The sequence below is a fragment of the Scomber scombrus genome, chromosome 2, assembly GCF_963691925.1.
Source record: "Scomber scombrus chromosome 2, fScoSco1.1, whole genome shotgun sequence".
In the NCBI taxonomy this organism is placed as follows: Eukaryota; Metazoa; Chordata; class Actinopteri; order Scombriformes; family Scombridae; genus Scomber; species Scomber scombrus.
The window spans coordinates 36,830,631-36,858,307 of NC_084971.1; the positions used below are offsets into that span (position 1 = coordinate 36,830,631).

A 27,677-nucleotide genomic window follows, 5' to 3' on the forward strand; every position below is an offset into this window, starting at 1 on the left:
AACAGAGACAGGACTTTGAACTATGAACTTTTATTGTTTAAAGATGAATGTACAGAATATTGATCATGTTTCAATAATCAATAAAATCGATGTGAAACAGAAAGTTTAATTAATCAGTTCAAACAGTCGGAAACTTAAATCTAACATAAAAAAGGTTAAAAACAAAGAGCTGCGTCTGATTGGACGATACATCATCAAACACCGGCAGAGAGAAACTGATTGGACAGACCCAGAATCACTACATGTTCCACTTCCTGTCTAACTGAAAACAGAAAAAATAAAAACAGATTCAAACTAAATGTCGGTCTGTCCCTTTAATCCGGAAACCTCCTCGACCTTTGACCTCTTCACTTCCTCTTGGTTTTGGCGGGTTTGGCGAGCAGCGCCGGGTTGATCTGCGCCGCGGTTAGACCGCGCACCGAGAACAGCCGGGCGGCGCGCTCCGACAGCGTTCCCCCGCACTTCAACCCTCGAGACATCAGTTCCTCCTTCAGGACGTCCAGACCCAGAGACTCCAGCTGCTCAGCCGACGCCGCCGAGGCAACGTCCACCACCGAGGACGAAGCCACCGCCGCAGAGACACGCTGAGGCTGCTGGGAAACACACGTCTTTACTTCAGTATCACAGATTCAACAGATTTGATTTCTTTCAGAGACGTTTCGCAGTCTGGAGACACGAAGCTGTCCATAAGAACTTTATTCTTCTTAGATTAGAACTTTGTTTTCTTTAGATAGAAACTACGGCAGCAGAAAGAGGACCAACCTGAGAGCAGCTGGTCTCTGAGGTTCTGGTGGACGTGGAGCAGCTGGAGGAAGGAGAGTCCTCCGCCTCCGTCTGTGTCGTCATGGCAACAGCAGCAGCCGGCCCACAGCTGGAGGACGAGGATGGAGAGTCGTCATCCTTCGTCTGTGTCGTCATGGCGACAACAGCAGACGCTCCACAACTGGAGGAGGTGGACGGAGAGTTGTCAACCTTTGTCTGTGTTGTCATGGCGACAGCCGCTCCACAGCTGGAGGACGTGGAGGGAGCGTCATCATCCTTCGCCTGTGTCGTCATGGTGACAGCAGCAGCCGCTCCACAGCTGGAGGAGGACGAGGATGGAGAGTCGTCATCCTTCGCCTGCGTCGTCATGGCAGCAGCAGCCACTCCACAGCTGGAGGAAGACGAGGATGGAGAGTCGTCATCCTTCATCTGTGTCGTCATGGCGACAGCAGCAGCCGCTCCACAGCTGGAGGACGTGGAGGGAGCGTCATCATCCTTCGCCTGTGTCGTCATGGCGACAGCAGCAGCCGCTCCACAGCTGGAGGACGTGGACGGAGACTCGTCCTCATCTTCCTCCTTGTCATCTTCCTCCTCTGAGCTTGGCAGGTCGCCCACGCCCGTCCTGTAACCATGACAACAGATTTAAAACATCAGCAGCAGTACGTTAAAGCTGCTTCACGTCTCAGAGTGAAAAAAACACAACGTACCAGAAACACGCTGCCGCCGCCGTCTTCTTCTTCTTCTTCTGCTCCGGCTGCTCGCTGTCGTCTGAGCTCCGTCTCTTTACTGCGGAGACTTCGTCCACCTTCACCTGAGAGCTGCAGGACACCTGGAGACCTGAGACACACACACACACACACACCTGAACACCTGGAGACCTGAGACACACACACACACACACACCTGAACACCTGGAGACCTGAGACACACACACACACACCTGAACACCTGGAGACCTGAGACACACACACACACACCAGAGCTGGGGACTTGGACTCGAGTTGCACTTAAGTCTCACTAAACTGACTTCAGACTCGACTTGGACTCGAGACTCGAGAACAACTTTTATTTCATGTTATTATTATTATTCTCATTATTTATCTGTCATTCATCTTTTTGTATGATCTCTGGCTCTGAGCTAGATGTAAACACCAACGCCATGTGTGAAGCATCTTCAGTATCAGACATTGACAAGTTCAGCAGGAGCCTCAGATCATTACGTTGCCTTCACACTCCCGTTTTTCCCTGGTTCTCCCATATATCGAACCCATCTCCCGCCGCCCTCCCGTCATTTCTCCCGTAATTGACAAGCCCAAAATTAGTTTGTTAATAATAAGAAGAAGCGCACAATAGCAAAGGTTTTATTTTGAAAGCTCAGACAGGAAACCACAGCGACTCCGTTATTTAGTGCCACTAACTTAGTGGCTCCGCTACTAATTATTAACAAACACAAAGTTGCGTTAACTATGGTCATTTTATATATATATATATTTTATAATATCCCCACACATTCCCTGCTGTGTGTTAAGCAGCAGATAAAAGGTGTGTTTGTACCACAGTGTTAAACTGCAGTGTTTCTGTGATGTTCATGTTTTGTTAAATTTTACAACATTGTTAAAATAATTATTTTTTTGTTGAAGAAAAGTTTATGGTTATGGAATTGAAATAATTCTTATTGTATGTTTCTTCACATCACATTGCAGTAGATTCTCTATAGTGAACCTACCATTGATACATGTTCATACTGTCCTATATCAAGGTCAAGGTCAAGGTAATACCTGAAGGTAGATTTGGTAACAGTTTCAGGAGAGGGCATCTCAACATACAAACAGATACTTACATACAAACAGTGACAGCAGACAGTTAAAACAGACATGGGCAGGTGCTCACAAGGCTAACTGATCAGGATGAAGGATTGTACAGCTCTAAGGTCAGAATTTGAATTTGATTTAGTGTTGGCGAGAGACTTGAGACTTGTAAAAAATGACTTGTGAACAGCTCACACACACACACACACACACACACACACACACACACACACACACACACACACACACACACACACACACACACACACACACACACACACACACACACACACACACACACACACACACACACACACACACACACACACCTGGAGACCTGAGACACACACTCACACCTGCTGGTTTCCACGGTAACCAGACGTCCCTCACCTTTGAGCACAGAGTCCTCGAGCCGCTCCGACAGGTCGTGACACTGCCGCTGGTACTCGGTGTCGGTGAACTGGTGTTTGGGTTCGGCCAGTTTCCTCTGCAGCCGCTCCAGACGGCGCTGCTCCTTCTCCGCCTCGCGCTCCGCCTGCTTCTTCAGCCACTCCGCCATCCTGCACACAGAGCAACACTTCCTTACACACACACACACTCTTCTTCTATGGTGGCTGTCTGAACCCGAGGAGATACACAGGATGTTCTCCCAGTAACACCAGAACAGATCCACAGCTAACGTTCCAGGCCCGTCCTCTGAGCCTCGATAGGAACCGCGCTGCTCTGTAGATGATGTCATCATCCTGCTCTGAGTCAACCTCAAACCCAGAAATGTTTCATGGCAGCAGGGACTCGTTTAGCCCTGTAAAGGTTCTGGCCCTGATCTCCCAGAACCAGAACCAGAACCATCACAGAGGGTCAGGTATGAACTAGGGCTGGGACGATCCGCAATCAGATCGTATATCAGTGATTTGAGGGTTGCCAAGGCGATGTACTGTGTGTTAAGATGTTTCTGGAGGAAATACACGACTGTTAGAGAAGACCTACAATCTAATTTCTCTCTCCTCTCCTCTCCCCTCTCCTCTCTCTCCCTCTTCTCTCTTCTCTCCTCTCTCCTCCCCACCTCCTCTCCTCTCTCCTCTTCCTCCTCTCTCCCCACCTCCTCCTCTCTCCCCAGCTCCTCCTCTCTTGTCCTCCTCCTCTTCTCTCCCCTCCTCCTCTTCTCTCCCCTCCTCCTCTTCTCTCCCCTCCTCTTCCTCCTCTCCTCTCCCCTCCTCCTCTCGTCCTCCTCTCCCCTCCTCCTCTCTCTCCTCCTCCTCCTCCTCTTCCTCTCTTGTCCTCCTCCTCTTCCTCTCTTGTCCTCCTCTCCCCTCCTCTCCTCTCCTCCTCTCAGGGTAGGAGGCGCATCTCTTTGATCCGAACCGACCCAGTCCGTTTGCTTCGGGTCGTTGAACAGAGAGTCATTACAAATAAATAATGTTTTAATGTGTAACTATTGAAATGTTCATAACTTCCTGCAGTGTTGCAGCTCTGCAGGTTAAAAGTTAATGACAGCGACTTAAAGTGAGGAAGAGCAACACGTCTCCGGTGCATGTGATGCTAAACATTAAAAATAATTATATCATTATAACTAAAAACAAATCTACGATATGACATTTAGAGGCAGTCACAGCCGTAGTATGAACACTGGACACAGATCAATAAAAGCTGATCATCTGTGGCTTCAACATCTGCTGCTGTCTGAACTACTGAATCAGCACATTATGTTATATTCTCATATAAATAAATAAAACATACAGCTGTAACACTGTTTATAGGATGTTATGGTTCATAGTGTGGAGCCTCTCAGACTCACCTCACTTTAAATGAACATCGTGTTAAAGGTCTTATACACCAGTTTATACTGTATGTGTGTATTATCGTATGTCTCTGTGTAGTGATGTCATGTGTGAGCAGCAGGAAGTAACTGTGATGTAACTCGTGTTCTTACTCTTTCTCGTGGTTGACGTCTCGGAGGCGACGGCCGCTCAGATCTCTGCAGGCTTCACGATTCGTCGTCTTCTCGATCTGAGCGCCGAGAGCTCGCAGCATGGAGCCGAACCCTGAAACACACACACGTCATTAAAAACACCACAGAAGAAGAGGTGGAGGTTAACTGCGGCTCTGTCTACTTCCTGCACTGACCTCCTTTCCCTCCCCTGAGCCGCGGCTCCAGGCGATAGACGGCTCCATGCTGCAGAGGATCCTGAAGGTCTGACAGCCGACCGTCTCTGAGGACGTAGAAGTCCTCCGAGGACAAACCCTGATGACATCACACACACAGCAGTGACATCACACACACAGCAGTGACATCACACACCAATACTGCATACTACATCGCTCATAATACTGCAGTACTTTTACTGTAATACTGTATACTACATCACTCATAATACTGCAGTACTTTTACTGTAATACTGCATACTACATCACTATAATACTGCAGTACTTTTACTGTAATACTGCATACTACATCACTATAATACTGCAGTACTTTTACTGTAATACTGCATACTACATCACTATAATACTGCAGTACTTTTACTGTAATACTGCATACTACATCACTATAATACTGCAGTACTTTTACTGTAGTAATTTAACTACGTCACTCATAATGAAGGGTTAGGGTTACTTATTATTTGTGTATGTTAGCCACAGTTAGCTCCTGGGCTAACTGTGGCTCTAACATCGTTAATAAGTCATTTAGGTCGCCTCTCAGTGACGTCAGCACTCACCTGTCCCTCAGTGTACCTGAGCAGAACATCAGTGACTGAAGCTCCGTCTGCAAACTGAACTTTATTGAACTTTAAGCTGTGAGAGGAGATAAACACCTCCATGTTGTCTTCTTCTTCCGCCTCGCTGCTCACTGCGCATGCGCCAACGCTTCTATTTATTCACACGGATGTTGACGTCACGATGACGCCACTTCCGGCTGAGCGTAAAAAAACAAAAACAAACAAACAACAAAATACTGTTAATAAAAATATAAAACACACATAAACCTTTTAATCTGTTTCTTTATTTAACATCAGATGTTTATTTATTTACATTATTTCAGCAGCAAAGTGCATTTATAAAAAAAGAATAAAGAACAATAATAATAGAAATAAATAATAGTAACATAATGTACAAAAGTAAATAAGTAATATTGATGTTGAGAGATAATATACCTGAGTTTATATTGTTATTGTGCAGGTTTAAGGTGAGAATATATAAATATATATTAATATATTAATGAATATTAATGCGCATGTAATACAGATGTTCTCCTATAACACATTCAGCAGGAAGTCTTCATTAAGTCACAAGAGATCAGGGAACAAAAAGGAAAACACTTTTATTCAACAGTCTGTAACTCATGAAGGGAAAAGAAGGATGAAGGTTAAACATTTAAACATTTAATATTTAAATGATAAATATATTCTGACCAAAGGAGGAAACTGTAGAGATGAGTTAACATTTAATAAGTTTACTAACCAGAGGATCAGAGCATCCAGCTGGTTTATAAAGGCCTTAAACACATGAAGGCTTCTACCTGAGGGGGGCAGCACTGAGCCTGTCTGACAAACCCAGAGAAGAAGAAGAAGCAACATGGCGGCGCTCTGTAAGGTGACAGCCGGGCTCCGGTTCTCCTCCCGGTTCTCCTCCCGGTTCTTCAGGAGCTCCTTCAGCTCGGACTCCTCTGGGTCCTCTGGTTCCGACCAGCCCGCCCCGGATAAACCCAAGTCCGGCTTCGCTGCTGCCTTCGACCTGCAGTCAGAGCTCCGGCGGGAGGCGGGCAGCACCGGCAGCTCCTCGGCCCGGTCCGGAGGCTCCTCCACCGGGCAGGACGACAGCTTCGCCTCGCTGCTGCGCCGGTCCCCGCTGATCCAGATGGGACCGGCTAAAGACAAGGTGGTGGTGGGCAGGATCGAGCACGTGGTCGGGGAAGACCTGTACGTGGACTTTGGGGGGAAGTTCCACTGTGTGTGCCGGAGGCCCGCGGACCGGAACCGGGACCGGCTGCAGCGGGGCAGCAAGGTCCGGCTCCGGCTGCACGACCTGGAGCTCACGGCCCGGTTCCTGGGAGCCGCTACCGACACCACGCTGCTGGAGGCCCGGGCTGACCTGCTGGGCCCGCTGGACAACCGGGACAACACGAACCGGGACCACCGGGACTGAACCGGAACCGGGACTTGATTGAATGATTGTGGACTCTAATGTGTCAGCTGGCTGTTAAAATGTGTTTTAATAAATATGTAAAAACTGTTTGTTGTTGTTGTTTTTCTGCTCAGTGACGTCACGCGTTGCTTAATTGTGACGTCACAGATCCAGACCGATCAGCTGTTCTATAGTTTAGTTTTATTATTATTATATTTTGGGTCAGACAATAATATAATGAAATGTAGATATCACTCTGAGCCATTAGAACATTTAACAACAACTAAAAACAACTAAAGACATAAATATAAAACATTGATAATAAATAAATAATAGCAAAAATAAGAGCAATAAAGTGAATTATGTGATATAAAAAGGTGCAAACAGCAGACTGAGGATGAGAGGTTCAGTGTTCATTAGTTTAACAGTTTGGGGGAAGAAGCTGTGACTGAATCTCCTGCAGAGGGAAGCAGATGATGATGTCATACTCAGGATGTGTGATGTCATAGTCAGGATGCGTGATGTCATAGTCAGGATGTGTTGGGTCACTGATGATGTTTAAGGTTCTGACAGCCGCTGGGTCAATGTGCCCGACTGTTAATGTCACTTCATTGATAATCGATCACTTTAATGAATTAATCTATATTTAGGTTTTCTGCAGAGATCGGGATGTTTATCAGGTTTGATTCAGCAGATTAATCAATAATGAAAATAATTGATGATCGATCAGTTTAAATAAAACCAGTAAAGTTGTTGAGTGAATGATTCAGATATTGATCCCACCAGTCTGAGCTCTCAGCTGTGTCTCCTGGTCTTCATCCTGCCTGACTCTCTGATTTCTTCATTTGTTCAGATTCGTTTTATTTTATTAAATCTAAAAATTAAAAAGTTGAAAACATTTTAATGAATCCTGTGAAAATATTCAGGAGTCAGATTTGATCTCAGGAGACATTTAAGAGTCAAATTAATCAATAATTCTGAGTATTGATTATTTGTTTTTGTCATTTTTTAAATAAATAAAAGTCAACATTCTCTGATTCAGTTTATAATATTTAGTTTAATATCAGATATGATCAACGTTTTATAAACCAAACAACTAATAATTCATATAGAAAGTAATCAGCAGATCTATTGATAATGTAAATAATCATTAGTTCCAGCTCAGCCAACGTCACGTTTTAATACTTTAACCTGATTGGTCAGCAGGTGAGTTTAAACCAGGCGGGGAGTTCTGGTCCTCTGAAATGAGGCCAACCCGGAAGTAACTTAAAACTGCATTCTATCAAAAGGCCACCAGGGGGCGACCGTTTTGGTGTCAAAAGGACTTCCGTCTCTATACAAGTCAATGGAGAATTCACCAACTTCTCACTTGATTTCTAACCTCAGTAAACGTTTTCAAAATGTGTTTATGGTCTCAATCGCTAGTTTAAAGCCTTCTTCAATGCAGTATGATGTTCATTTGGGACATTTTGGCCTCCCTGATTTTATATGTGACGATAAAGCAGGGTATGCATTAGGGCGTGGCTACGTGGTGATTGACAGGTTGATTGGTTCACAGGTTCAGGAGGGCGCCTCATGCTCCTCCTGATGCCCATATAAGTAGAATCCATGTTTTTATTTTTCCCAGCATGCACCTGAAATTTTCATTTGGTCAGCAGGTGAGTTTAAATCAAACAGAGTCAGCTGATTGGTTCATTTCTGTCCTTTAATGAGTGAAAACAGGCGAAGCAGCAGCAGCAGCGGGGGCTCATTAATAAATACATTAAATAAATAAACCCCAACCCCCCCCATGCAGAGGCCATCACAGGAAGCAGCTTCAGTACTGTGTATATGTAGTATTGTGTATATGTAGTACTGTGTATGGGGGGGGGGGGGGGGGGTGAGGTTCCTGAAGGGCCTATTGTAAAAGTCATTGATGTAGTGAGGACCAATCACAGCCTTTGCAGTATAAACCTGGCTTTAGTCAACATGATGATTTAACATCTGATTCATTTTCAATCTAAAACTAAAATATCCTGAAGTATGGAGTCATTTTTCTCTCTCTTCTGATTGGTTGTTCTGACAGGACAGATTATACACAGTGATGGAAGACTGAAGGAGTAAGGCAGAGCAGCTCAGTACTGTAGGATAACTGGTAGTATTGCAGTAGTGTGCAGTAGTACTGCAGTAGTATTGCAGTAGTACTGCAGTAGTATTGCAGTAGTATTGCAGTAGTATTGCAGTAGTATTGCAGTAGTATTGCAGTAGTACTGCAGTAGTATTGCAGTAGTACTGCAGTAGTATTGCAGTAGTATTGCAGTAGTATTGCAGTAGTATTGCAGTAGTACTGCAGTAGTATTGCAGTAGTATTGCAGTAGTATTGCAGTAGTACTGCAGTAGTACTGCAGTAGTATTGCAGTAGTATTGCATTAGTACTGCAGTAGTACTGCAGTAGTATTGCAGTAGTACTGCAGTAGTATTGCAGTAGTATTGCAGTAGTATTGCATTAGTACTGCAGTAGTATTGCAGTAGTATTGCAGTAGTATTGCATTAGTACTGCAGTAGTACTGCAGTAGTATTGCAGTAGTATTGCATTAGTACTGCAGTAGTACTACAGTAGTATTGCAGTAGTGTGTAGTAGTGTGTAGTAGTATTGCAGTAGTATTGCAGTAGTATTGCAGTAGTACTGCAGTAGTGTGTAGTAGTATTGCAGTAGTACCGCAGTAGTATTGCAGTAGTATTGCAGTAGTATTGCAGTAGTACTGCAGTAGTACCGCAGTAGTATTGCAGTAGTACTGCAGTAGTGTGTAGTAGTGTGTAGTACAGTGTGCAGCTGCAGGTGAAGCTCTCTGATTGGTTGGTTGTTTCTTCCTGTTGGAGGCACTTTGAGTTCAGCAGCAGGAAGTCAGCTTCATCCACACATGGTCATAAAGAGCCACTGAGGACACACACACACACACACACACACACACACACACACACACACACACACACACACACACACACACACACACACACACACACAGCAGGTGTAAATACACACAAACCTTGATCAGAATGATCACAGATCTATTTTGATCGTCACCATGTCGACATGTTCCCTTATTTTAAAGAGTGAATGCATCAATCTGACCTGTTTTTAATAGTTTTTGAACAATAACACACAGTAACTGTCAGTAGATCAGTTTGTTGGTTCGTTACCTCGTTGATGTTCATCTGAACCGTTCCCGTCCCGTCTCGGTCCAGCTGATGAAACGCCTCTGAGCAACACAAACAAACACTTTATTAAACATGGATCTTCCCTCCAGCACTGTAACAGCTGATATAAGATCAATGATGGATTCCCTTTGATCAGAGTGTGTACGTACTGAACATCGTCTCCAGTTTGATCACACAGCAGGTGAAGTTGTCGAAGTCGATGATCTCGTTGTCGGCGTATCGAGCCACCATCATCTGATACAGCTTGTTGTTCAGTTTGAATCCTGCGGTCATCAAAGGTCAAAGGTCAGCGTTAACATGTGAGGTCATCGACGCCAATCAGTGACATCACTACTGAGAGGATCCTTACCGCCGTTTTCCAGCGCCAGACGCATCTCGTACGAGCTCATACAGCCAGATTTATCCAGGTCGAACTCTCTGAAGATTCCCTGCAGAAGTCAGACAGTCATCTTCATCATTACCACCACTATCATCATCATCATCATCATCATCATCATCATCATCATCATCATCATCATCCACCTGTCTATCTCACGCTCCATCTGACCCTCACTGTGAAGAAGACCCAGATACTTAAACTCCTCCGCTCGGGGAAGGAGTAACACATCAAACTAACAGAAACGTCATATTTCTGATGCTCTGATAATGACGTCATCTCGCTGTGATTCTTCTTCTGTGATGGTTTTAATGGCACCAACTGCAGAATCAGCTGATATTCACACAGCAGCAGTGAATGGGAAAAAAACATTCAATATATTTTATACTGATCATTTTCTGTAAATTCAGTCAAAGGTGATGAAGGTTACAGCCTCCTCATCCTCACACAGATCTGATGATTCATCATTTATTCTGTTAATTAGATGTTTATCCTCACATGGATGTAAAGCTGGTTAAAGATTCAGACTCACTGCTGAGTTAATAAGTTAATGAGTTAATGAGTTAATGAGTTACTGAGGTTCAGACTCACCAGCCACTTCTTGATCTTGTTCCAGAGAACCTGAAACTCGACCAGACCGAGCCGAGCGCTGCCGTCTTTCTGAGAGCCAGTCCGTCAAAGTTTACAACAAAACACTGAACTTTAACAGAAGCAGTCAGTTAATATAAATCTAGAGCTGCTGGCTATATAGATATATAGTTATAGTAATTTAATATATATTTATCTTTCTGTCATCAGTGTGTAAATGTGGGAGGATACGTCCATCAGGCTGACCATCGCTCGACTGGACTCCATGCTGAACCCGTCCGTCTGCAGGTCTCTGTCTGCAAACACCACAGAAGAAGAACACATCACCACCACCACAGAAGAAGAACACATCACCACCACCACAGAAGAAGAACATCTCAGCAGCAGTTCTTACTAGTTTCTGGTTCTGCAGTGTGGAACTGTTACAGATGAATGAAGGTTTGTTATATTAAAGCCAGACGAACTCACACACAGTTTATTAATGTGAATCAGATCATCACTGAGCGACTCTGTGATTTCTCTTCAGTAGCTTCAGTTATTGATCTGTTGATTAAAACCTCTGCAGCCTCCAGAGTCATCAAGCAGAACTGTTTGTCATGTTTTTTCTTTTTTCTTTTGTTTTCTGTTTTTATTTTCTTCTCTTTGTTCTGATTTTTATTCATTTGTTAAAAAACATCAGAACTTACGCTTGGACACGACTCGGTTGAGGATGGTCCTGAGCTCGCTCACTGAGATCTCCATGTCCTGATGAGAGACACATGTTCAATAATCCATCAAATATGATCTATCTATCTATCTACCTATCTATCTATGTATATCTATCTATCTATCTATCTATCTATCTATCTATCTATCTATCTATCTATCTATCTATCTATCTATCTATCTATCTATCTATCATCTATCTATCTATCTATCTATCTATCCATCTATCTATCTATCTATCTATCTATCTATCTATCTATCTATCTATCTATCTATCTATCTATCAGCCAGATTTACTTAAAAACTCAGCAGCCCTTCGACCTCCATGATGTCTTGCTGCATTGAGTCACTGAGCTGTGTAGTCTACTTTCAGCCACTAGGAGGAGCTCTAACCTTCTTGTGTTGAAGTAGAACCTGAAACACAGAGTGAATGTTTACTCCTCGGCTACTTTGAAGAAGACGTACTTCTGGCTCAGGAAGCTGTTTTAAGTTTAACTTATATTTATATTTGCTGTTTGTGATAGAAAATAAATGTCACTTATTTTACTTTTGTATCATTGGATTAAAAAATGATTGTTTATTATAATAGTTTCCTCACGTCTCCGGACAGCTGAGCGAACATGGACCTGAAGGAATCATCAATGTTGCTCTCTGAGATTTCCTCCTGCACAGAAGAAGAACAACAGGAAGCTGCTGAGGTCAAAGGTCATCAGCAAACAATGATGAGTTTATTTCCTTTTTAGATTCAGAAACAAGTTCAGTTTGAGGAGTTAAAAAAATCTAATAATTCACCTCGTCATCAATGTTTGCCACCACGTCATCGTCCATCTCCCTGCAGAGACACACTGAGTTATCTTTATATATATATATAATAACTATAATAATTATAATAATAACAACAATATTATAATATAGGTTTATGTTCATATAAAACTTCTGAGACTCACTCGGTCTCAGACTGTTTCTCAGTGAAAACTCTCAGAACGAAGTCGGCCTCCTTGGAGGGTTCGTAGGTGGACGGGACGATGAGGTACTCGCCCGGCGGGAGGCGGAGTCTGGCGCTCACCTCTCTCAGGTTGATGAAGGTCTCGGAGCGAGCGCAGGAGGAGTGACGCAGGAAGAAATCCTTCTTCATGTGGACACTCTGACAGCCACGGTGCTGATGGACAGACGTTAGTGTTAGAGGATCAATGACACGTTAAACTGTTTGATTTAAGAGTTGAAACTGAACTGGACTCACCTCGTCAGGAATCTGTGAACGACAAACAGAGAGAAGGTCAAATGAGTTCTACTCAGCTGCTACGTGGTTATAAAAGCTTTTTATGTGATGACTAAGATGTAAGTGTCTGGGGTTGTTTGAGACATGTTTATTGAGTTTACTAATTGATTGATTGATTGATTGATGCTTTCGAGGTTTCTGCAGAATGTGGTTGCTATGTGGTTGCTGTGCGGTTGCTATGTGGTTGCTATGTGGGTGCTATGTGGTGGCTGTGTGGTTGCTATGTGGTTGCTATGTGGTTGCTATGTGGTTGCTGTGCGGTTGCTATGTGGTTGCTGTGCAGTTGCTATGTGGTTGCTATGCGGTTGCTATGTGGTTGCTGTGCGGTTGCTATGTGGTTGCTGTGCGGTTGCTATGTGGTTGCTGTGCAGTTGCTATGTGGTTGCTATGTGGTTGCAATGCGGTTGCTATGTGGTTTCTATGCGGTTGCTATGCGGTTGCTGTGTGGTTGCTATGGTAACTGCAGTGGGTGATCGGTGGCACCACTGAGACAGAGAGCTGTGTACAACATGACATCATCAGTGACGTTTGACCTCTGACCTCATAGACGGCGAACCCGATGGTGTGCATGTCCTGGCCGTGGCGGCGGTGGCGGCGGCGGTCCTTCTGCATCAGAGCCACCAGGAAGCTGCAGGCGGCCTCGTCGTCCTCGGGGTCGTCGTCCTCCTCCAGCAGCGTGACCTTATACTGAGGGTTGATCCAGAACGTGTCTGCAGAGCATCATGGGTAATGTAGTTCTCATAGGTTAGTCATGTGATTTATAACTGAGGCTAAAAACCAATGAGCAAAAGATGAAAGCTGAAAATAAATATAAAGAAAATTAAGATGTTTAATAACTAAGATAAAGATGAACAGAGCTGGAAAACACAAGATTAATCAGGTTGAACTTGGATGAATAAGTTCAAAGAGATTTAATATCCAACATCATTTTTAATACTGACATTTTGGTTGATGGAAATTCTGATTGGCTGATCAGTGTAAAAGCTTGTAGCCTGATTGGCTGGTGATCAGAAAAGAATGTAAAATATGAGATTATAAAAACTGGATAATAATGAACGAGGCTGTAACTTCATGTCTCTGTGAATATTTTAGTGGATTTAATTCAGAGGAACACGAGTCAGACTCAGATACTCTATTTTACTATTTATACTATTTAGAACCTGAGGAACGTAGAACATGATAGAACACTGTGATGGGTTTAGTTTGGTTCTCCATGTGAGAACAAGTAATACAGTAATCTGTAATAACAGTGAAACATGGTTCTGCTCACTGGGATTGTTCCTGCAGCCTCCGGCGGTGCTTCCTCTCCTCCAGCCGCCTTCAAACGTCACCGTGGTCCAGAAGCTGGTGGCGTCTTCACTGAGGACGTCTGGGGTCAGATTACAGATCTCCAGCCTGGAGAACTGACGCAGGAAGTCCTGAAACGACATCCTAACACAGACGGACACTCGTCAGCGTCTGAATCCTGAGAACCGAATCTGAGCTTCATCCAAACTCAAACCTACCAGAACTCTCCGTCCTCCATCTTACACAGCAGCTCGTCTTTCTCTGCCGAGTCCACCGAGTTCCACTCTGAGGAGCTGACAGGACAACAGATATACCGTTATTATAATAATATGATAATAATTATGATCTCTGCCTGACTGTTCTGCTGCTGATGAACAAACAGACCACATGTTTTGGTCATTCAATGTTTAAATGTTTAAAGTGAAGCGAACCTGTCGCTCCAGGCTCCGGTCCACTCCACCTGACCCCAGGGGTTCCTGATCCGGATCAGACGCTCCTGGCGGCCGCGGTAATCCACCTGCAGACAATCAGCAACACTCAGCTCTGACTTCAGCCTCTGGAAGGTTTTTACTGTTTAACCAGGCGGGGAGCTCCGGTCCTCTGAAATGAGGCCAACCAGGAAGTAACTTAAAGCTGCATTCTATCAAAAGGCCACCAGGGGGCGACCGTTTTGGTGTCAAAAGGACTTCCGTCTCTATACAAGTCAATGGAGAATTCACCAACTTCTCACTTGATTTCTAACCTCAGTAAACGTTTTCAAAATGTGTTTATGGTCTCAATCGCTAGTTTAAAGCCTTCTTCAATGCAGTATGATGTTCATTTGGGACATTTTGGCCTCCCTGATTTTATATGTGACGATAAAGCAGGGTATGCATTAGGGCGTGGCTACGTGGTGATTGACAGGTTGATTGGTTCACAGGTTCAGGAGGGCGCCTCATGCTCCTCCTGATGCCCATATAAGTAGAATCCCTGTTTTTATTTTTCCCAGCATGCACTGGAAACTTTCAAGATGGCGCTGCTCAGATCCGATACTATTGGCCTCCGAGCAGCAGTCCACAAACCAATGGGTGACGTCACGGATGTTACGTCCATTATATACAGTCTATGGTTTATACTGGACTCACCTGTCTGAGTGCAGTCACAGAGTAGGCGTGGCCTTTGACCAGCTTCTTGAAGGTGACCGCCTCCATGTCGAAGGTGCTGGTGATCTGATGGCGGAGCAGCCGGTTAGAGAGGATCACAGGGTTACAGATCATTACTGACAGCAGACTCTTTAAATTAAAACTCTGGTTCTATAGTTTTATCGTTTCTGACTCGTTGCAGAGATTCAGGGAACATTAAACATTTAGCTCTCATGTTTTTGGAAGCTCCACGTTCACCTGCTGTGACAGGTTACTGATGCTAAGCTGTGATTGGAAGATCTCTGTTTGTGGGCGGGCTTTAGCTAAGTGTTAGTGTGAGACTAACGTCGATGGAGCAGCCGAGCAGCGAGCCTCTCTCCAGAGCTTTGTTGATGATGCGGGGAAGATCTCTGGGAGCTTTCTTCAACTCGTACATCTCCGCCACACCACCAGTGAAGTCCTCAAAGCCTTCAGTGGTGCTGCCGCCTGACAACGCCTCGTATGAGCCATTCAACCTACACACACACACACAGCATACACACAGCAATCACACAGGAAACACACAGGAAACACACAGGAAACACACAGGAAACATGCAGGAAACACGCAGGAAACACGCAGGAAACACAGGAAACATTCAGGAAACACACAGGAAACACACAGGAAACACGCAGGAAACACGCAGGAAACACACAGGAAACACACAGCAAACACACAGGAAACACACAGGAAACACACAGGAAACATGCAGGAAACACGCAGGAAACACGCAGGAAACACACAGGAAACATTCAGGAAACACACAGGAAACACACAGGAAACACGCAGGAAACACATAGGAAACATGCAGGAAACACACAGGAAACATGCAGGAAACACACAGGAAACACGCAGGAAACACACAGGAAACATGCAGGAAACACACAGGAAACATGCAGGAAACACGCAGGAAACACGCAGGAAACACACAGGAAACACGCAGGAAACACGCAGGAAACACACAGGAAACATGCAGGAAACACACAGGAAACACACAGGAAACACGCAGGAAACACGCAGGAAACACACAGGAAACATGCAGGAAACACACAGGAAACACACAGGAAACACAGGAAACACACAGGAAACATGCAGGAAACACACAGGAAACACACAGGAAACACACAGGAAACACACAGGAAACACGCAGGAAACACGCAGGAAACACGCAGGAAACACACAGGAAACATGCAGGAAACACACAGGAAACACACAGGAAACACAGGAAACACACAAGAAACATGCAGGAAACACACAGGAAACACACCGGAAACACACAGGAAACATGCAGGAAACACACAGGAAACATGCAGGAAACACAAAGGAAACACACAGGAAACATGCAGGAAACACACAGCAAACACACAGCAAACACGCAGGAAACACACAGGAAACACACAGGAAACATGCAGGAAACACACAGCAAACATGCAGGAAACACACAGGAAACACACAGGAAACATGCAGGAAACACACAGGAAACATGCAGGAAACACACAGCAAACATGCAGGAAACACACAGCAAACACACAGGAAACACACAGCAAACACACAGCAAACACGCAGGAAACACACAGGAAACACACAGCAAACATGCAGGAAACACACAGCAAACATGCAGGAAACACACAGCAAACACGCAGGAAACACACAGGAAACACACAGGAAACACACAGCAAACATGCAGGAAACACACAGCAAACATGCAGGAAACACACAGCAAACACACAGGAAACACACAGCAAACATGCAGGAAACACACAGCAAACACACAGGAAACACGCAGGAAACACACAGGAAACACACAGCAAACACACAGGAAACACACAGCAAACACACAGGAAACACGCAGGAAACACACAGGAAACACACAGGAAACACACAGTGGTTTGTGGAAGCCAACACCAGGTCTGATTTATACATGTAACACAGTTTGAAGAGTCTGATAAATCATGATGTTTCCTCAGCAGTAGACTACCAGGTCTTACTTGGCGTAGGCTTTCTCCAGCAGAGCGCTCCAGAACTCGCTGCCTTCAGCAGAGTGAACAAACATCAGCTCTCCATCTTTAACCGGCAGCCGGTCGTCAATCACCACATCCACCCACTCACCGAACTGCCAGAACTACAGAGAGACAGACAGGTGAGAGACAGACAGGTAGAGACAGACAGGTAGAGACAGGTGAGAGAGACAGACAGACAGAGAGACAGACAGACAGACAGACAGACAGACAGACAGACAGGTAGAGACAGACAGAGAGACAGGTGAGAGAGACAGACAGACAGGTAGAGACAGACAGAGAGACAGACAGACAGACAGACAGACAGACAGACAGACAGACAGACAGACAGACAGGTGAGAGACAGACAGACAGACAGACAGACAGACAGACAGACAGACAGGTGAGAGACAGACAGACAGACAGACAGACAGACAGAGAGACAGACAGACAGACAGACAGACAGGTAGAGACAGACAGACAGACAGACAGACAGACATACAGACAGAGAGACAGACAGACAGGTAGAGACAGAGAGACAGACAGACAGACAGACAGGTGAGAGACAGACAGAGAGACAGAGAGACAGAGAGACAGACAGACAGGTAGAGACAGACAGGTAGAGACAGACAGAGAGACAGAGAGACAGACAGACAGACAGACAGACAGACAGACAGACATACAGACAGAGAGACAGACAGACAGGTAGAGACAGACAGACAGACAGACAGACAGACAGACAGACAGACAGACAGACAGGTGAGAGACAGACAGACAGACAGACAGACAGACAGACAGGCAGACAGGCAGACAGACATCCTCTTTAATTCAGGTCATTAACAGCATGTGAGGGGGCGTGGCCTCTGTGAGCAGGTGGAGTCTCACCTGGAAGTGGAAGATGCCGGAGTATTCCTGGTTGAAGCTTTGACCGTGAGGAACGACGCGATGCAGCAGCTGCTGGTTCAGAGTCAGAGAGCCAATCGCAGCCAGCAGCCAGCAGTCACCTGTTCAGCACAGACAGGTTCGACCAATCAGAGGACCGGACTCACCGTTACTGCTATATGTTTTGGACATTTCACTGATACTGATGTTATTATCTCAGGATTATAATGATGTGACTTTGAGATGAAGGTTTATTATTGTACAGTAACATCTTTACAGATATTAACTTCTCCTCAGCGTCTGTGTTCCTGTCATCTTTCATCCTTACAGGAAATGTTTGCTGCTGATCAGCTGACTCCATTATCTCCATTATCTCCATTATCTCCTCAGACTGTCTGGGGAGAAGTGATGCTACGCTACACGCTAACATCATCAACAACAGGAGCTGCTCTCACATTAAAGCGGCTTCCTGCTGAAGCACTCACTGATCAATTAAGTGATCAATACGAGGTCAGAAGTCCTGAGTGCTGACGATGAAGCATTTAAAGTGAGGAGCCGAGTCAGCAGGAACCGCTCAGCTTAGATAATGATGCAAAGAGTTTAAAGTGTTTGAAGTCATCATCAGTGTGAAGGAAACATGTTTATATACTGAAGGTTCGTATTGGATGAAACACTTTTAGTTCCCAAACTAAAAGAAATGAAATCAGAGGCAACATGTCTGTGAGTTCTTCTTGATTCAGAGCCGACTTTTAATTCCTACTTAAAGAAAGTCACTAAAACATCTTCTCACACAGATGCTGAACGATGCTTTCATGCTTTTATTATCAGATTAGACTGCAGACGGTTTCTACTGTAACACTGCTGCTCCACTTTAAACCAGAACAATAAGAACATATTACTGCAGTGTTAATCAATCAATCAATCAATCAATCTTTATTTATATAGCGACAAGTCACAACAAAAGTCATCTCATACACTTTACACACAGAGCAGGTCTAAACTGTACTCTGTCATTTCATTTTGATGGATTGATTGATTGATTGATTGATTGATTGATTGATTGATTGATTGATTGATTGATTGATTGATCTTTATTGTCTCTCAAGAGAAATTCAGAAAAGTACCGGCGTCTCACATCAACACACAGATTACAGTCCCACTAAACATAAAACACAGAATGAGCTCCTATAGAGCAGCATCCTCTGTCTCACACTAACTATGCATCACGTTCTTGTTTATTTATTGTACTGATGCTTTATAGTCACATTTATATTTATTCTTTATCTTATCTAAATGTTATTGTATTTAATGTTTGATGTTGTTGTGTTTATGAGCCTTTAAATGAAATGCATTATTATTATTATTATTATTAGAATACACATAATGCATCAAATATCTAGCAGAAGTCATTGTACAGTAGCACAAAGCTCTACCCCCCCCCCCCCCCCCACACACACACACACACACACACACACACACACACACACACACACACACAGAGACACACACTACTATACTAAAGAGAACTTCTACCTGTTTAGTTTGCATGTGGGTTAATGTTAGTCATACTCATGTTGGGTCAGAGGAAATATCAGCTGTCTCTTTACTTCCTCCTCAAACCTCTCATGTAAAGCGGATGGGGGGGGGGGGGGGGGGGGGGTAAGTGCCCTTTATTGAAAGAATATCTAACCCACATGAGCAGCAGGAAACACTCTGTTTTAACAGGAAGAGACTTCAGACACAGAGTCTGTTCATAGAGCTGATCTCAGGTCATTTACAGCTGAATCACATCCATAAGAAAACAGGAAGTACATCATGTTTAAATATGCTCCAAAATAATGGAATAATCTACCTAAACCTATAAGAGAGGAGAGCTGACAACATATTTATTAACCTGCTTTTAATTATTGTCATTTGAACTTATTTTCATTAAATGTCTCTTTTTTAAATTGTGTTTATTTTCTGTTTTATTATATTTCTATGTGTAAATCACTGTGAGCTGCTCTGTAAATAAAGTTTATTATTAGGATTTATTATATTTTATGTCTATAAACAGTATTCAGAGGATCGGGGGGGGGGGGGGGGGGGCAGATGTGACTTTAGGGACGCCCCTCCCTTCCTTCATGACTCTCTGTTTACTCTGTGACACAAACAGCCAGCCGGTCTCCTAGCAACCGTCGTCAGGGAAGTCCCCTCAGTGTGATTCACAGTGGGTGAAGTCACATGACTCACCCAGCGCTCCCTGACAGATGTCCGTCCTCGTGGCTCCGTCTACGATGAACCGAGGCTCCTCCGTCAGCTCCTGAAACAGCCAATCAGAGACAGTGAGGGGGAGGACACAGCCAATCAGAGACAGTGAGGGGGAGGACACAGCCAATCAGAGACAGTGAGAGGGAGGACGCAGCCAATCAGAGACAGTGAGAGGGAGGACACAGCCAATCAGAGACAGTGAGGGGGAGGACACAGCCAATCAGAGACAGTGAGAGGGAGGACACAGCCAATCAGAGACAGTGAGAGGGAGGACACGGCCAATCAGAGACACTGAGAGGGAGGACGCAGCCAATCAGAGACAGTGAGAGGGAGGACACAGCCAATCAGAGACAGTGAGGGGGAGGACACAGCCAATCAGAGACAGTGAGAGGGAGGACACAGCCAATCAGACACAGTGAGAGGGAGGACACGGCCAATCAGAGACACTGAGAGGGAGGACACAGCCAATCAGAGACAGTGAGGGGGAGGACACAGCCAATCAGAGACAGTGAGAGGGAGGACACAGCCAATCAGAGACAGTGAGAGGGAGGACACGGCCAATCAGAGACAGTGAGAGGGAGGACGCAGCCAATCAGAGACAGTGAGAGGGAGGACGCAGCCAATCAGAGACAGTGAGAGAGAGGACACAGCCAATCAGAGACAGTGAGAGGGAGGACACGGCCAATCAGAGACAGTGAGAGGGAGGACACAGCCAATCAGAGACAGTGAGGGGGAGGACACAGCCAATCAGAGACAGTGAGAGGGAGGACACAGCCAATCAGAGACAGTGAGAGGGAGGACGCAGCCAATCAGAGACAGTGAGGGGGAGGACACAGCCATCCTGGTTCTATCAGGGTCTGTAGAGTCTTGGTTCTATCCTGGTTCTATCAGGGTCTACAGAGTCCTGGTTCTCACCGTGGGTCTCTTCCATTCCACTCCGCTGGTTTTGGCGCTGTGTGGAGCGAGTTCCTTAAAGCCCAGCGAGGCGGGTTCTGCAGGGAACATTGGGTCCTCGAACATGGATCCGTTCTGCAGGCAGTCCTCCTTCAGGGCCTGGTAGTCCTGCTTCAGGTACTGCACCGCCTGCTGGACCGAGCCCAGTCCTCCGGCCCGCTGCCGGTCCTTCTGGATCCGCTCGGACACGCCTCCGAACATCCTGACCCACAACAGAACCGGATCAGCATCAGAACCACAGAACAGACCGATCACAGAGCAGGAACATCAAGCTTCTCCATCAACAGAACCATCAGTTCTAACTACTGCAGAGATAAAACCTGACAGCAGAACCCTGAGGAACCTGAAGAGGTTCCATGGTGAGATCAGAGGTTTCTTACCTGTTTGTTCTCGTCCAATCAGATCGTAGGAAGCTGAGAGGAAACAGAAACCTGATGAGTTCAGTTTATAAAGCATTTAAAAAACAAGTTCATCAAATGTGACGAACAGAACATACAGAACAACCCCAGAACATACAGAACCACCCCAGAACATACAGAACATACAGAACAACCCCAGAACATACAGAACATACAGAACAACCCCAGAACATACAGAACATACAGAACATACAGAACATACCGAACATACAGAACATATAGAACATACAGAACATACAGTACATACCGAACATACCGAACATTAAGAACATAAAGAACATACAGAACATATAGAACATACAGAACATTAAGAACATACAGAACATACAGAACATACAGAACATATAGAACATACAGAACATACAGAATAAATCCACAAACAGTTAAAGTACAGAATAAAAACCATTTCAAGTGGATCCAAACGGTGGACGGTTTTATACAAATACCTACAAATATCTCGGCACTGTTTCTGACAACCAGCTTAAATGAGACGCAGATACCGAAGTGTTGGTCAATGGTGGACAGAAGAGGATTCATCTCCTTCAGATGTTGAACTTTCTGTCAGTCCAGTGATTCTCTGAAAGCCTTTTAACTTCCTCTTCTATCTGTTGGTTCAATAATCTGTCACTAAAGGACAGAAACAGTCTCAACAGTATCTTGAGAACCTGATCCAAGATCATCGGACTTAAGCAGAGAGACCTCGGTTCCTTATGGGAACTACAGGTTGCGAGGAAGTCACAATATATTGAGTACTTCCGGGCAAATCTTAAGAAGTGTATTTTCATTATTGCCTTCAGGGCGTCGCCATGCCAACCTGCATGTAAGTGTTAGGGTTAGTCTTTTATCCCCTCTGCTGTCCGACTGCTGAACAGATCTATATGAGGTCCAGTTGTATCTGTTTGTTATTGCAGGGTGCAGTTGGATACTGTGGTGCTTTTTTACTAAAGGACCTGCTGACTTTGCACATTGATATTTGCACTTTTGCACACAGCTGCCAACTCTTCTTCTTCTTCTCCTCTTCTTCTTCTTCTGTGTTTTCTATCTTGTTATTTATGTTTACGAGTATGTTGTGGTGCGAACTGCCAAATGAATTACCCTCCAAGGGATTAATAAAGTTGTCTTGAATCTTGAATCTTGAATAAGAGCCGGTACAGCATGTAAACACAGAACAGGACTATTGTGTGTCTTCGTCTGCATCATGTTCCCTCCAGTCAGCTAGCTAGCAGGCTAACTTACTACCATCATGTTCCCTCCAGTCAGCTAGCTAGCAGGCTAACTTACTACCATCATGTTCCCTCCAGTCAGCTAGCTAGCAGGATAACTTACTACCATCATGTTCCCTCCAGTTAGCTAGCTAGCAGGATAACTTACTACCATCATGTTCCCTCCAGTCAGCTAGCTAGCAGGATAACTTACTACCATCATGTTCCCTCCAGTCAGCTAGCTAGCAGGATAACTTGCTACCATCATGTTCCCTCCAGTCAGCTAGCTAGCAGGATAACTTACTACCATCATGTTCCCTCCAGTCAGCTAGCTAGCAGGCTAACTTACTACCATCATGTTCCCTCCAGTTAGCTAGCTAGCAGGATAACTTACTACCATCATGTTCAACCAGTCAGCTAGCTAGCAGGATAACTTACTACCATCATGTTCCCTCCAGTCAGCTAGCTAGCAGGATAACTTACTACCATCATGTTCCCTCCAGTCAGCTAGCTAGCAGGCTAACTTACTACCATCATGTTCCCTCCAGTCAGCTAGCTAGCAGGATAACTTACTACCATCATGTTCCCTCCAGTTAGCTAGCTAGCAGGATAACTTACTACCATCATGTTCCCTCCAGTCAGCTAGCTAGCAGGATAACTTACTACCATCATGTTCCCTCCAGTCAGCTAGCTAGCAGGATAACTTGCTACCATCATGTTCCCTCCAGTCAGCTAGCTAGCAGGATAACTTACTACCATCATGTTCCCTCCAGTCAGCTAGCTAGCAGGCTAACTTACTACCATCATGTTCCCTCCAGTTAGCTAGCTAGCAGGATAACTTACTACCATCATGTTCAACCAGTCAGCTAGCTAGCAGGATAACTTACTACCATCATGTTCCCTCCAGTCAGCTAGCTAGCAGGATAACTTACTACCATCATGTTCCCTCCAGTCAGCTAGCTAGCAGGATAACTTACTACCGAGTCAAAGTAGCCGAGGGCAGCAGTAAACATTCAATCTGTGTTTCAGGTTCTACTTCAACACAAGAAGCTTAGAGCTCCTCCTAGTGGCTGAATGTAGACTACACAGCTCAGTGACTCATTAAAAGGACAACAGCATGGAGATCTCAGTTATGGCACTTTTTCACTACACAGTTCCAGTAAGACTCCCCTCGACACGGTTCCAGGAACCTTTTCCATTACAAAAAAGTACCCACTCAACGTGAGCAGGGTCGTCATAGCAACGGCTCCGCGAAACATCCGTGACTTCGTTTCATACGCGACACAAACACATAAACAATGGAGGACATGGAGGCGATGGTGTACTTGCTGCTGTATGAGGCTTTCTGTCTCACACAAAGCAAGAACATTGAGCCGTATAGCTGTAACTATGGTAACACCGTATAGCTGTAACTATGGTAACGCCGTATAGCTGTAACTATGGTAACACCGTATAGCTGTAACTATGGTAACGCCGCTGCCGGTATTTAAAAATGCCGCGTTTGATTCTTGTGTGGGACGGCTCATGACTCTTCCAGTGACTCTCTGACCAATCAGCTGCCAGCAGTGTGTCGACGTCACATTTAGTATCGGCTCGGCTCACTTGGAACCAGAGCAGGTACCAGGTACCAGGTACTTTCTCTAGTGGAAATGCAAAGAAAACCGAGGCGAGTCGAGGCGAGTCGTGCTGGAACTGTGTAGTGGAAAAGCGCTATTAGTCTGCTGATATTCAGGTTTAATAACTCGTCTCTTGGTTGGACCTGTTGATGCTGCAGCAGGTTGGAACAGGAGCTGTTGTCATGGAGATGACTCCCTCAGGACTAAATGAAGGTGAGGGGGGGGGGGCAGGTTTCATGTCATCCAGATGTTGTGAACCTCTGGATTCATATCAACAGGCTGAAATGTGATTTTCAGTTTTGTGCATAAATAAAAACACTAAAACACTCTGAAGTGTCACAGCTGCAAACATCCATCGACCAATCAGAGGACAGAAGGTTGTTATCTTAATATCTGATGAATCATTTAACATGATTTCTATCTGTTTGTTGATGATTTATTAAAAGCTGCAGAAACATGAAGCGTCTCCATGAGAGGAAACACAGAGTCAGCAGAGCTCAGACTGGGACCAGACTGGGACCAGCAGGACCAGACTGGGACCAGCAGGATCAGACTGGTTTGATCCCAGTAGATCAACATTCATGATGATCTGTCAGTAATCACACAGGAAGTCTGTTTAGTATCAGCTCTCAGGCTTTCACTTCATCACATGATCTTCATCAGCAGGAGAAGTTTGCATGGTTGTCATGGAGACGATATATTTTTATTTTTATTCCAGCTGTTGTAAAATTTCATCTGTGATTTATTAACAACTTAAATTTAACTGTAATTAATATTTAACCCTTTAAACACAGTAAAGACTGAAGCTGCCAGAGACAATTATTATTATTATTATTATTATTATTATTATTATTATTATTATTATATAATTATTATAATATAATAAAGTCAGATCAGTGATGATGAAACACATTGTTTCAATTTTACAGAAAAATATCACAAATATTTTTGTTCTTACAGATTTAAAAACAATGAAACATGAAATCTGATGTTAGAAGAGTTTAACTGAACATTTAATAAAGTTCATCTACTTTATTATTATTTATTTATTCATACATTACATTTTGTCAATCTGCTCAGATCAGTAACTATAATAATAATATTAACAATAATAATAATGATAATAATAAAATATGATGATGACGGTGAATAAAGTGATGAAGAGCACACTGTGACGCTGCAGGAGGAGCTCTCTGATTGGATGATTAACAGAATGAAAACAGCTGATCTGATTGTTACAGATAAGTCTTTGTTGTTTATCACTATCATCATCATCATCATCATCATCATCATCACCATCATCACCATCATCATCCTCCTCTTCCTCCTCCTCTCAGACTCACCGGTGTTTGGGTCGCTCCGTCTCTGCAGCAGTACTGGTCCGTGCTGTGTACCGGGAGAACCGGGAGCAGTGTGCAGGATTACCGGAGGGATGCTCTGCTGCAGCACCGGGCCCCGCCCGGCGGGAGGGGCGGGGTCACACGTCACATCCGCCCTGTTTGTTTGTTTATACCATAGTCATATATATGTCTTTATTCAGTCAGCTTCAGCCCTAACACACGCTGCATTATGACGTCATCACGTTACTCAGCTGATTCTGCAGTTTGCTCTAATAAATGTAAATTCAGCATTTTTCCTCCCAGAGACTGAACAACATATAATAATAATAATATAATAATAATAATAATAATAATAAAATGATAATAATAATATAATAATAATAATAATATAATAATAATAATAATAATAATAATAATAATAATAATAATAATAATAATATAATAATAATAATAATAATAATAATAATATAATAATAATAACAATATAATAATAATAATAATATAATAATAATAATATAATAATAATAATAATAATAATAATAATAATAATAATAATAATAATAATAATACTATTAAACCTTCTGGCTGCTGTCTACTTTACATTAAAGATTTCTGACACAAACATTTATTTATTTTATTGCTGCTTTTCCTCATTTTACCTTCACTGATGTGTGTGTGTGTTAGTGTTAGTATTAGTGTTAGTGTGTGTGTGTTGGCTGCTTTCTGTTCTTCTTAAAGGGACAGGCAGATACTGTGATGATTGACAGCTGTGACAGCCTGTCAGCTGAGGGGGCGTGTCCCAAATGACATCACACAATCCGTTTAAAGTTTAAAGAGACAGAAACAGTTTAAAGTTATCAGTAAAAGTTTATTGATCAGATTTACAGTTATTAGTAAAAGTTTATTGATCAGATTTACATGAGCTCTGTTTGTCAGGCGTGGACATAATAATAGAGACAGGAAGCTGTGGCTGTAAACAGGAAGTAGGCGAGCTGATGTCATACTGAGGCGGCGGCGTTTCAGATCATAGCGAAGTTTAACCACTGCAGGAAGAGACAGAGACACCTGGTTACTCACTGTGATTGATTGATTGATTGATTGATTGATTGATTGATTGATTGGTTGATGATCTCACCTGGTTGAGGTCGAGCTCGATGGAGCCGTTCTCGTGAGCGTCGAGCGTCTTGAAGACCTCTGAGGAAGAAGATTGATCACATGTTACAGCTGTGATTGATTATTGATCAACAGGAAGTTAATCAATCAATGATCTTTGTGATGTTTTATAAACTAAACGATCAATAAAAAATGTCTGGGAAAGTTTAAAGGGACAGTGTGATTAGCTTAGCTTAGCATAAAGACAGGAAGTACCGAACACAAACATAAAAATCACAGTTTTTTGAATTAAAACATCTGAAGAAGAAACACTTTGAATCTGACGCGTTAGCTTGTTAACGTTAGTTTGATAACATTAGCTTGATAACGTTAGCTTGTTAACGTTAGCTTGATAATATTAGCTTGTTAACGTTAGCTTGATAACGTTAGTTTAACTCACTGAACATCATCTCCAGTCTCATCAAACAGGCCACGAAGTTGTCGAAGTCGATGGTCATGTCTGGGTCGGAGTATCGAGCCACCAGCAGCTGGTAGATGTTGTTATTCAGAGTGAATCCTGCAGGAGCACGAGAGGGTTAGAACACGCTAGTAACATGCTAACAACACGCTAGTAATACAC

At 43.9% G+C, this 27,677-nt stretch overlaps 3 protein-coding genes and 1 pseudogene across 5 annotated transcripts; 1 reads left to right on the plus strand and 3 right to left on the minus strand.

Annotated features, from left to right (window-relative positions):
* Positions 1-14: 14 nt before the first annotated feature.
* On the minus strand, positions 15-5,419 carry sde2 (SDE2 telomere maintenance homolog (S. pombe)). Of its 3 annotated transcripts, XM_062439203.1 has the most exons (8): positions 5,288-5,419; positions 4,695-4,812; positions 4,501-4,612; positions 2,961-3,130; positions 1,470-1,599; positions 1,264-1,384; positions 763-1,191; positions 15-593 (listed from the first exon to the last, which is right to left on the minus strand). In XM_062439203.1, the coding sequence occupies exons 1-8, from the start codon at positions 5,387-5,389 to the stop codon at positions 348-350; spliced, it is 1,428 nt and encodes a 475-aa protein (XP_062295187.1). In that variant the 5' UTR covers positions 5,390-5,419; the 3' UTR covers positions 15-347. The 3 variants fall into 3 exon arrangements, with proteins under 3 accessions (XP_062295187.1, XP_062295179.1, XP_062295170.1); XM_062439195.1 differs by having other exon boundaries at positions 15-590; positions 763-1,384; XM_062439186.1 differs by having other exon boundaries at positions 763-1,384.
* A 689-nt stretch (positions 5,420-6,108) lies between these two features.
* On the plus strand, positions 6,109-6,800 carry mrps28 (mitochondrial ribosomal protein S28). Its single transcript, XM_062436858.1, has one exon. The coding sequence runs from the start codon at positions 6,144-6,146 to the stop codon at positions 6,711-6,713; it is 570 nt and encodes a 189-aa protein (XP_062292842.1). The 5' UTR covers positions 6,109-6,143; the 3' UTR covers positions 6,714-6,800.
* A 2,698-nt stretch (positions 6,801-9,498) lies between these two features.
* Positions 9,499-21,569, minus strand: capn1b (calpain 1, (mu/I) large subunit b). Its single transcript, XM_062439627.1, has 21 exons — positions 21,330-21,569; positions 20,397-20,466; positions 18,168-18,286; positions 17,274-17,407; positions 15,593-15,761; positions 15,250-15,333; positions 14,557-14,642; positions 14,344-14,418; positions 14,109-14,269; positions 13,379-13,548; positions 12,800-12,811; positions 12,507-12,718; positions 12,352-12,391; positions 12,158-12,223; positions 11,541-11,598; positions 11,086-11,150; positions 10,858-10,926; positions 10,240-10,318; positions 10,040-10,153; positions 9,873-9,931; positions 9,499-9,609 (listed from the first exon to the last, which is right to left on the minus strand). Exons 1-21 carry the CDS (start codon positions 21,567-21,569, stop codon positions 9,583-9,585), a joined length of 2,109 nt encoding a protein of 702 aa, XP_062295611.1. The 3' UTR covers positions 9,499-9,582.
* A 5,229-nt stretch (positions 21,570-26,798) lies between these two features.
* LOC134000305 (calpain-2 catalytic subunit-like) overlaps positions 26,799-27,677 on the minus strand; it is a 40,101-nt pseudogene continuing 39,222 nt past the window's right edge.